This window comes from Engystomops pustulosus, chromosome 3 (assembly GCF_040894005.1).
Source record: "Engystomops pustulosus chromosome 3, aEngPut4.maternal, whole genome shotgun sequence".
Lineage (NCBI taxonomy): Eukaryota > Metazoa > Chordata > Amphibia > Anura > Leptodactylidae > Engystomops > Engystomops pustulosus.
The window spans coordinates 111,557,978-111,570,183 of record NC_092413.1 but is presented as its reverse complement, the minus strand read 5'-3'; the positions used below and the strand labels follow the sequence as shown (position 1 = coordinate 111,570,183).

At 39.1% G+C, this 12,206-nt stretch overlaps 1 protein-coding gene across 1 annotated transcript in view; it reads left to right on the top strand.

The window, feature by feature from the left end:
* The window catches only part of NR2E1 (nuclear receptor subfamily 2 group E member 1), a 40,417-nt gene extending 35,349 nt beyond the window's left edge, over positions 1-5,068 (top strand). The window contains exons 8-9 of the mRNA XM_072141837.1: positions 1,417-1,522; positions 3,456-5,068. Of these exons, the coding sequence (XP_071997938.1) occupies positions 1,417-1,522; positions 3,456-3,618 (269 nt within the window). The 3' untranslated portion in view covers positions 3,619-5,068. The remainder of the gene's footprint in view (positions 1-1,416; positions 1,523-3,455) is intronic.
* Positions 5,069-12,206: the final 7,138 nt, after the last annotated feature.

Here is a 12,206-nt window from a genome sequence, read left to right as displayed (position 1 = left end):
GCCAGATCCTGGGCCTTCAGTCCTTCAGCGCCAGACAGTGAAAGGAGAAAGCAGAGGAGACATAAGTTGTATCAGTCCTACACCCCATGTGCAAAATGACCAGTAGAATGTAATTCCAGTACCAGTAGTATGTAAGAGAAACTGCATGTTGAGAGTACGGGTAATAAGGTACACATTCATCCAAACCTAACTTCTGCAAAGTACCTTATAACAGCGATAACTTTCACAAAGTATCGGAAAATTATTTTGTTGTTCTTACTCCTGCTCGGTGGGTCTAGATGACACATGGGCTGCCAAGAATGGACCTGGGGTTCCTTTTTTGTAACCAATGAAAAGCGCAAGCTTGTATGTAAGAGGTGTGTGCTTACTGTGTTTGGTCTTTTCTGTGCCTGAATTATTCTCTGCATCTGTGTTATCCTCCTTGTTTTTATCCTGCTCTCTTGCAAAGTTCTTTCCCTAATTCTCAGTTCCACACCAGTGTTCCCTGTCCCACTTTGGTCAGCCGCCACCTATATCGAGTCTACACCAAACGGAATGACAGTTCGGTGCTACTGTATAGTGGGGAAGCAGGGACTCCTTGCTTCATATAAAAATATGACGTTTGGAGCCCTGTTCCTGGCGCTGTGGTGGATCTGTGAAACAAGATACTACACACTCCGTGTTTTATGGACCGCCCACGGCAGTGTGTGGAAGCTTTAAGAAGAATTGCAAAGAGATTTAAATACAGTATTGATTCATACCTCATCCATCAGACTCTGCGCTAGGTATAGCAGATCTGTTCTGTTTGGAGTGCACCTTTAATGTTATTTTTGTCAGTGATGTTCCCAATTGTTGGAAAACTGATAAGGTATTTTTGTCATGATACAACATATCCATATAGGAGCCTTGTTGTTTGTGGATTGAGTTACCTTTAAAACGGCACAATTTTGGGTACATAGAATTTATTGAAATTTTTTTATTAATCCTGTTATGGAGATGAATTAGGGAAAATGCATTTCTGACAGTGTTTGTTGTGTAGTCAGTGCTTTTCTGAAGACACAAAATTTACCACTACTACTTATGTAGTGCAATGTATGCAATACATTGTCAGTATATTTAACAAACAGCCTTTTAGAAACCTTTCTTTTCCAAGGCATATGATGAAGACATACTTGGAGGCCTTCAGTAGGCCCCTTGACTCTACTGATAACTCACCTGGAGAACCAGGTAGGACAGGATTGTTATGCGGAGGTCAATCCTTCACTGCCTCTTCTTAACCTTATTGGTTTCTGGATCCCTAATTCGGTCATTAAAAGGTAGAGCAGTGGAGCAAACAGGTTACACAACACAGAGAATATTAATTACCAGCTTGGAATTTTCTGCCCTATTTTTCTTTTGACTTTGTTACTGTATATTAATTGGTCGATGTTCTTTCAGTACCTACACATAGTGGCTCCGAACTGAGAAGTTTCAGGAATGCAGCGGCCATTGCAGCCTTACAAGATGAAGCGCAACTCACTCTTAACAGTTACATACATACCAGGTAATTATCATTCAAACATAAAGTTAATGGTGGAGATTGATCAAAGTGCATGAACGCGGGCATATGATGGAATCTTTGCCCCCCCTGGCGCTGTCTGATACATTAAGAGGTTTAGGCTTCATACAGGTGGGTATGGCGGCAGCCAAAACTACGGCAGATGCTGGATGGCATAGTTTTGCTCGAAAAACCAAGCGAACGTTCAAGATGAACGTTCATGCGGTCTAGGTAGTCCAGTGGCCCACTCCTTTGCCAGCTGTGTTTCCCTTCAAACCTTTTCCTTTTTCCTTGGCCTGACAGTTCATAAGACATTGCAATTATTTCAGGGCTTTGATAAAGGTCTCCCAATGTCTAATTACACAAAGTGTAATTTTTGTTTCAATTGTTTTTTTGTTTTTTTTTCAGAAAGCAATAATACAAGTAAATGTAAGACATTATGAAATATATGATATGTAGACAAATGCACCTTTTTCAGGCCTCTCTTCTGCTCCCCTCTACCTCCTCCACTGCTCACTTCTCGGCTCAAATCCATTCTGCTACCCCTAGAAGTTTATGAAGTGGAGAGGGGCAGGAAGAAGAGATACCAAGTGAAATAGAAATATAGAGGGACATACAAAGACATTCTGCTGCATATAACACTAAGTTTTGCATCATGTACAAGAGATATACATTAATACTGCACAATATTGCTTAAAAACAGGGAAATCTCATAAAACTTACTGTTAGCCGTAGCAGGACATTGTCCTTTTGTCCATTTCTTTAGATCTTCTGCTGCTTTCCGCTCCCCTCTACATCAATATGTATGTTATATGATGCCAGTGCTAAAGTGTCTTAACTGGGGAGAGATATGAACTGTAATTATAGCAGTTTAGGAGGAAAATAGAAGAGGAAAATAACCTGTGATAAGATGTGTGACAGAGTTATATTTGCTTATACTATTTATTAAAAAAATAATAAGAAACATTGGTTAGTAGCTTGATGTTTCAGTAGATTTTGTAAACTTCTATAGATAGTTACATATTTACATAGTTATTATTGAAAACGGAGAAGGGGAGGTGGGAGAGCTCTTCACCCCTCCCGTCTCCATAGAGAGACGTGCATCAGGCAGCAGCACGATTATGACAGACACGTGTGTGCTCACCATACTGAGCACAATGCACTTCTATGGTGGCCAAATTATGGCTGCCGTTCATACGGCCTCCATATACATTTGTGTGCATGGGGCCTTACACTGTCTCACCCTGCTCCCTTAGCACTGAGATTACAGCAGTAAGTCCTCATTTCCTTTAAAATAGTCCCTACGCAGAAGGTTTATGATCATAAGGACAGGTTGCTGACAGTTATGTCCACCTTTAAGTAGTTCATTATTGCCATACAAACTATATTGTAAAACTATGTTGTACTATATTGTACAACAGTAAGGGCTGTATGGCCCACTTCATATGCAGCATGCCTCAGCTGTATTACACAGCAGGAAGTAAACAATAATGCTTTATAGAGAATGACAGCAAGCATACATTTAGAAAACCATTAGGGCTTGATTCTGAAAGTACTTTTGAAAATGTGTGACTTTTCATCATATGAAGAATAATATTTACATGCTGAACTGGGACAACCCCTTTAAGATTCTAATTTGGGCTTCCAATTGGTAATGCTAAGCAAAGATTTGGACATCAAAAATTTCAGTATCTGTGCGATGAACAGAAATTGCAAAAATAGTAAGAAAGGGAATAAATTATTGAATAGTGAAAATATTGTGAAAATTTTCCTTCCAATAATGATAAAACTTCAGATATACCGGTAGTTATTATTTATTTAATTAAAATATAATGATATTTTCTGAAAGTGAACAGAATTTACTGTAAAGCATATGTAACATCTCTAACACATGTATACTGGTTACCCAGCTGTTATCCTCTTTATATATGTATTTCAGATACCCTACACAGCCCTGCCGGTTTGGAAAACTTCTACTGCTTTTACCAGCCTTACGGTCCATAAGCCCATCCACAATAGAAGAAGTTTTTTTTAAGAAAACTATTGGCAATGTTCCTATTACACGGCTCCTATCAGATATGTATAAATCTAGTGACATCTAACCAGGAACTCAAAGAACTTAATACTTATAAAGAAGACTGACTACAGGCAAATGCCTTACAAAGAAATAAGACTCAAGGACACAATCATTGTGGAGAACATTTGGTGAAAAATAGCCATCATATTGATGTGCATACCGTCAAACTACACCCAGCCACATTATGAAGTCAAAGCTGTTTTGCCTATAAATCCGGGGAATGATTGTCAATACATTTAGGCTCCCAAGTAATTCAAAATGTATATAAAAATAGTTTTTGTCATAAACATAATTGATGTTCCATGTGGACATAAAACAGATAGAAACCATCCCTGCAAATATTATCCCTTAAGCATATATTACAGCACCTCTAAATGTCATATAGAAGACACTTGGAACCATCTATTCAAGACTCCAGAGTTTTTATAAAACATTTTTTTACTTGCACATGTAACAGGACTGTGATTCTATCACGTTAACAGATGACAATGGTAAAACACATACCATGCTGATGCTTCCCTGGTTTCCCAATGATTTCTGTTTGCTGTTGACACAACATTGTCTCCCCCAGTCACTGGCTACAGTTCATCACTAATGACAGCAGTGACCTCATTGGGGTCAACATGTCACCACTAAAGCCAGTGATTGGCTGAAGCAGTGTCATGTTGCACTACACAGTAGCATCAGGCAATTGTTCAAATGATTCTACTTGTATCATTTTATACCATTGTCTGCTGTTGCTTAAAATGAAATGGTAGCACAGCCTTGCACTATAATTAAATCTAGCCCAATATTTGTATTTAATATGCATTAGAATCTATTTAAAAAGTTATTCAATTTTCTAAGTTGATTGAGACTAAAATGGTGGTCAAAAGTGTACTTCTATAGAAGAGACCTTAGTGTGGTGGGTAAGTAATCTGGTGTCAATGATTTTAATGGAGCTGTGTTTTCCAGTGGCACTTCAGAAGAATTGCCAGCAGATCTCTAGAGGATAATTTGATTCATGGATACATGTTTTTCACTTCCATCACTAGAAAATTCATGGTGTTTCTTCAAGCACACAATAGTGTGTCATATCTAATTATACATTTTATATACTTTCATGTTAGCAACCAAGTAAGGGGAAAAGCATTAAAGACGCTGTAACTATTTTCTGATATGTGCAGTTACGTTTCCATGGAGATTTTATTATTAAACAAAGGAACATATAAACTTTTGAAATTATTATTTAGAACAAAATGGTCCCATACAGTTGGTTATTAACTTATTCATACATTCACATATAGACTTCTCAAACATATAGGATGGCGCTGTCCTTAGATACAGCTTAATAGTTGCTTTATGTTAAGTTTATGGTGTGTGATTAGGGTCTAGCACTAAGAAAAATCAGCACTTCAACTATCATAGACAAGTAATATGGTTCTTGTACAGTGTCCTCTAATTGTGAACTTAAAGTTGTACTCATTTCTTTACAGAGAATAAAATATATTGAATTTGATTAATGTATGCTGTTTTAGGATGATTATTTGTATGTGAATATGCGATATACCAACATGTATATACCATATGCGAAGTACCAACAAAAATGATAAATCCAACCCAATTTGTACTTCTGTTTGAAAATTTTAAAATACTATAAAAAACTATAAAGTTGTAACCAATAATTGATAACTTTTACGGCTTAGTTCACACTACGATTCAAACCAAGGTTTCTTACCTTCATTAAAGAAAGTAATGAACGGAGGTTTAACATATTGTTATAGATTTTTATGTGGGGCTCAACCCCCCCCCCCCCATTGCATGGTGACTTTCAAATTAAATATTTCATGGCTCCCGGCACCAGGGAAGAGAGAACGAACCCAAGACGCAGAAATGGTCTTCAGATGCACTCAAATCCAAAAACACAGTCATATATCAAAACGGAAAAAGCAGCATTGGGGGGCGTGGAAAAGGAGATAAGAATACTGTAATGATATTGGCCACAATTAATTTACCAGCACATTCTCGGAAAAGGTTAATAGGCCTTGTTCACAGATATGTTTATACTAATTTCCCTGAGAAGAAGAAGATAAGCTGGCACTGTAATCAAAATATAGAACTAAAGATGAAGGACAGACTGGATTCTCATTAAATGTCAAAGGGAATTAGCTGGCAGGCGAGCAAACAGGTTACATAAAATGAATTTTGAATCATGACATTAACTGGACAGTGCTTGACCCCTGGTTAAATACCATGAAGGGTGAGTGTCATTCTATGTCTCTCTATTCTGATGCTATAGTACAGGCGGTCCCCTACTTAAGAACACCCGACTTACAGACAACCCCTAGTTACAAACGCACCTCTGAATGTTAGTAATTTACTGTACTTTAGCCTTAGGCTACAATAAACAACTATAACAGGTATTAAAGGTGTTTGCAATGAAGGTTTATTGTTAATCCTGGTTCTTATGACAACCCAACATTTTTAAAATCTAATTGTAATGGAGACCAAAAAAAATGTATCTGGGGTTACAATTATAAAATATATAGTTCCGACTTACATACAAATTCAACTTAAAAATAAACATCCAGAACCTATCCTGTACGTAACCCGGGGACTGCCTGTACTCCAATATGAAACTGAACTCTGTTGGATTGAGATTTAAAGTGTATGTTCACTACATGCAACGAGCTTGAGAAAGGTTTTTAACCGTCAAGTAGACTTTATATTAGCAGCAGTTGCCGTATATTTTCTTGTGAGTCAATGTACATTTTATGTCATCCATTATGTTCAGTTAGGCAGCGATCCGTCATCCATTCGTTTAATGAGAGAAAAAATGATGGTGCCTCCTATACTTTTTCTCAGTTTAAAAAAAAAATGCATGGAAAACGAATGCTTGCCGAGCTTACCAACTAACGGGTCACCAACTAACGGGTGACATAAAATGGACATTGAGGATTTAATTTATACGTTAAAGAGGACCTGTCACTCTTAAAAAAATCACTGAATTAAGCAACTCCTAGCGCTATCTCCGATGCAGCAGTGTCACACTGCTAGCTATATTGAAACCCTCCGATAACGCCAGCAAACATTGCTGTGAATTACAATAGAAATGCTGGACCGCGCTCAAAGCGGTCCGGCATATTCATGAGGGGGTAGGGCTAGGGGCGGTGACTGCTGTATGAAGCTTGGCAGTTATCACCTCATGAATGCAATAGGGGTATTAGTTCCTATTGTACTTCGCTGCATTGTGTGCTAGGGTTATCTGAGGGTTCCGATAAAGCTGGCATTGTAACACTTCTGCATCAAAGAAAGTGCTAGGACCTATTTATGGGTGACAGGTCCTCTTTAAACCACCGTTCCTCAATTTTGTCTTTTTAACAGAGGTAAGGTTGGAACAGTAGTAAAACTTTGTTTTATAGAAAAGCTATAATTGTATTGATACATTTTTGGGATGGGAATATCTTTTTACATTTTTGTTTGGGGGTTACAACAAAAAAAATCAATATTTAGGTCTTCTATGGTGTTCAACATATGGAATCACAACTTTTTAATCTGAGGGATTAAAATATATAACAAAAATAGAACAGAGACACCACATTAGGCGTTCATATAACAATAATAATTTGGTCATACAAACACCAGCATAATTACATAATCGGATGTTAAGATAATTAAGCTTTAATTCTGAGATAAGTGCATTGAGAGGAGAAAAAGGGTCCATTAACTGTGCTAGGTATTTTCTGATGCAGTGCTATCAAATGACATTGATGATAATTTTATAAGGTCTACCGCCTTATGCACACAAGGACAATAAGGACCTTTGGCCTCATTTAATTTCGATGTGTGCCCGAAAAGAAATAAAACACTGACATGCGCCAAATATTTACTAATGTTTGTGCGCCACATTGATCTAGTACAGCAAGGAAGCTGACAGCTACTCAGAGACATCACAGTCATGTCCTAAAATGTATATAAATGCTATGTCCCCATAAAGTCATAGTGCCCAGTATGTCCCAGGGCAGAGAAGAGCTCAGCATCAGACAAGATGGCTGCTCACAGAAGATCCAGGGTCGGAAACCTGAAATTGTGTACAGCAGGACTGATATAGACAAGTTGGAATTATAACTGTGATCCTCTAGAACTGCACTACTTGGAGAGATTAGCAGCTTAGTTTTGTTTATCTCCTCATGACTTCCCTTATAAAAGCTTAAAACCTATCATCTATCAACCTATTTGACCTGTCATCTCCATATTGATATATGATTTGATTTTAATCTTAATATGTGAATGTGATTGAGCTAAGCAAGGTGAAAAAAGATTAAAATATAACTTTTAATTAAATACTTCCTAAAAGTCTTTAAGCATAAAATACTTGACACTTGTATAACCATAATAACAAGTAATCAAATGTCTCTCAACCAGAAGAGTATAAACCTTTAAGTCACAAAGATATTGATCAATGTGCACAACCAATTAGGTATCATAGCAAATAGTCAGGACAGCTATAACAAAGGGCAACAAGATGAATGATTTGTGCCCATAAATAGTAGTGCTCACAATGCCAGAACACTCCAGCATGTTTATATATCCAAACAATGGAACATATTTTCGCTGCCATAGAGATAGTCAAGCAAAAAAATGGAATGTTCTTACCAATTCCTGAAGACCCATTGCTGCTTTAATCGGTTCAGGGAGATGGGACATTGTAGGCCCTGACACTGACCTTATTCATGCCCAGACTCCCGACCTTACAAGGACGGTCCACAGCTGTCCCTAAATATCGACTCCTGGAAAGCAAACTGTAATCAAATTCCCAACGCGTTTCCTCCGCTGTACTGCGTATTCATCAGGGGACATAGATATTGTAGCAATCCAAGCAACGCATGGAGATAGTATGGTTACTTATTGAAGTTTACAGCAGTGGCTGCTATACTGAGTTATCCTGGCATAGTGACACCCTGATAGGTGGCTGGCGTGTGCAAGAGTCTACTGCGCATGCCCAGCTATTTAAATGCCATGGCGCGCTCAGTCCGCAAAGCTCCGCTCATTGTCACATGATCGCGTCACATGACCAGTCACGTGGAAAGTTGCCGAACGGATCCCTGTGTGGTGACGCATACGGGGGAGTGTTTTAGTATACACCCACTCAATTAGCGTCACGCCGCAGGGACAACAGAATAGTAAGTGTAACATAATCTCTTAATATAGGAACTTACCTATCAGTGAAGGTGGTCACTGATAGAGACCTATTATGCACCGATCACATATACATTGTGACGTGGCATATGTCAATACATACGCAAAGACTGCGATCACTTGTTGAACACTTTTTTCATGTGATACAATAAATTGATATTGCTAGCAGGACAATATATTAAAATCAAACTAAATAGGCGGGTTTTGGTTCTGAGTTAGAACGGCAAATTACACTTTCCCACAATGCAGTGATAGATGTTCAAGAAGGAATTGGAGTGTGGGGTGTATTGACTAACCCCCTCATACGGGATGGAATAGGTAAGTATTTAATGTCATAGCACACCACTGTATGTAGAAATATATTAATTACCATGTGTAAAAATACATTAATTACAACAAATAACTTTTATAGTGGAGCAAAAGGATGACATTAATTATCACATTAGATGCTGAGATAGAACTATGCATCAATAAACGAGGCGAAACTTAAGGTTTCGTTCAGACCAGCTGGTGCATCTGTATTCAGTCTGAAGATCCATCTCGTCTCGGTTTGTAAAATTTTTTGTCCCAATTCCTGCCTCTTACATTACGCGGTATATGGGTTATGCCATGGAGTACATTTACATTCCCTTGATGACATTCCAGGACATGTCTTGCGACCGATGTATCTCTCGATGTATGTCTAACATCAGCCAGATGCTCACCAACTCTTCTTCTAAACTCACAATGTGTTTTTCCAACATACTCAATACCACATGCACAGGCTATTCTATAAACTATACCGTCAGTTTTACAATTAATGAAGGAGTTGATCTTTATCACCTCGCATGTCACATTGGCCTTGAATTCTTTGATTACCAAGATAAAGGGGCATGCCACACGTCCACTGCTGGCTGCGGACTAGGCGATCCTTTAAGGAGCGACCTTTTCTGAATGTGATAGACGTGCCCTATCGATCGCATCAACAATGTCTGGATCCATTCGTAGGGTATCCCAATGCCAGGAAATAATCTTCCTCACCGCCTCAGAGCCATTGCTAAAAGTAGTTATGAACCTAATGGCATGATCAGTGTCCTCCTTAACTCTTGGGACCAAAAGGTCCTTTCGTTCACTTTTCAAAGCATTTTGGAATGCATCCTTAAGGATATTGTCCGGATAACCCTTTTGCAGGAACCTGTGTCTCAGGTCATCTGCCTGTCTCAGGAAGGTTTTTTTATCCGAACAATTCCTTCGTAGTCGCAAAAATTGGCCATGTGGTATCCCCCTCCTGAGTGGTACTGGATGATTACTTTCCCATCTCAAGAGGGACTTAGTTGCCGTGGCTTTTCTGAAGACTTCAGTCTCAATTCTACCATCGGGACCTTTCGAGAGCAGGACATCCAGAAATGCCAATTTGTCATATTTGATTTCATACGTGAACTTCAACCCAATGTTATTCACGTTTACACTCTGGACAAACTTAATGAAGGAGGATTCAGAACCCTTCCAGATTATTAAAACATCGTCAATATAACGTAACCAAACTTCTACGTGCTCAACAAACTTAAAGCTTTATACTCTTCTGGTTGAGAGCCATTTGATTACTTGTTGTTATGGTTATGACACCTTCAAGTGTCAATGTTGTCTATGGTAATACACCAGTGGTTGTGAAACGATATTTAAAGGAAACCTACCACTTGAAGTGGCAGGTTTCAGATGGAAATACCGAGCACCAGCTCAGGCTGAGCTGGTGCCGGAGCTTATTTTTGTTAGTGTTTTAAACCGCTGTATTGCAGTTTAAAACACTTTTTAAACTTTATAGCCGGCGCAGGGAGGTACGCGCTCGGCGCTTACCATGCGCGCGACCGTGCGCGCGGCTACATAGGAAGTGAAGGAGAGCCGCTCGCATGGTAAGCGCCGAGCGCGTACCTCCCTGCGCCGGCTATAAAGTTTAAAAAGTGTTTTAAACCGCAATACAGCAGTTTAAAACACTAACAAAAATAAGCTCCGGCACCAGCTCACCCTTAGCTGGTGCTCGGTATTTTCTTCTGAAACCTGCCACTTCAAGTGGTAGGTTTCCTTTAAACTGCAATTTGTGAGTGTATTTTATGCTTAAAGACTTTTAGGAAGTATTTAATTAAAAGTTATATTTTAATCTTTTTTCACCTTGCTTAGCTCAATTCTGTGATTTTTTGGTGACTGATACAGCCCCTGTATACATTGGCTATTGTTGAGGGCCCCTTGATCTGATTTGTAATATGTGAACGTACAGAATATCCTTTCCCCATTTCTTCTTACTCATGTGCACTAATCCAGGGTCAGAAAATAATCTTCTGGCGTTGTTTATTGCTCAGGAGTGGCTTGACACTTAAATTGTGACAACTGTAGCCCATGTCCTGGATATGTCTGGTCGTGGTGGCTCTTGAAGCACTGACTCCAGCAGCAGTCCATGTCTTGTAAATCTTAATGTGTGTCAATGACTACCTGATGGACATCTGTCAAGTCTGCAATCTTCTCCATGATTATGTCGCCTACTGAACCAAACCAAGGGACCTTTTAAAATGCTTAGGAAGCCTTTGGAGGTGTTTGGTTTAATTACATTATATACTCAAGTATAAGCCAAGTTTTTCAGCACAAAAAATGTGGTGAAACACCCTAATTCAGCTTAAACTTGAAATCTCACCTTTCCAAAGCCCCCGCACGTCAACTTCTGTCTTCTGAAGCTCAGCCTCCGTCTTCGGGTCCCTGTGCCCTGTGTTGCACACACCATGATGTTAGCCGTTTGCCGACATCATAATGTGTATGCCGCCATCAGCAGACACTATGATGTCAGCAAGCAGCTGATGTCATGGTGTGTGCGACAACGGAGCATAAGAAGACAGATGACCTGCATCGGAAAGGTGAGTAGAGAGTTTTTTTTTAATAGGCTGGGCATGCACATACTAGGGGGCAGGGGCTGGCTTTTATACTAGGGGGCTGCTGGCTATATACTAACTGTAGATGCTGGCTATATACTTGCGGGCTTCTGGCTATATACTGGGGGACATGGGTTGGCTCTCTATATACTGGTTGGCATTTCTCACCTTAGGCTTATATTCGAATCAATCGGTTTTCCTAGGTTTTTGTATTAAAATTAGGAGGTGCCAATCGTTGCTATGGAAACCCTGAGGTCCGATAAGGATCCCAGGGCTGCCTTCAGTAATAGCCTGTTAGGATCGTGCTTACAAAATAATCTAACAGTGCAGCTGTCAGCCTAGTATATTACAATGAACAAGTGATCAAATGATCAAGGAAAAGGGTATTTGTCCAGCGTCCAGGCAAAGAAAAATATTTTTTGTCTTGAATCATAAAATTTCCACTTTATTAATCAAAAAAAGAATTAAAAACAATGGAGACGTCTCATAATGGAGAAGGGATCTATTATGAGACGTCTCTATTGTTTTTAATTCTTTTTTT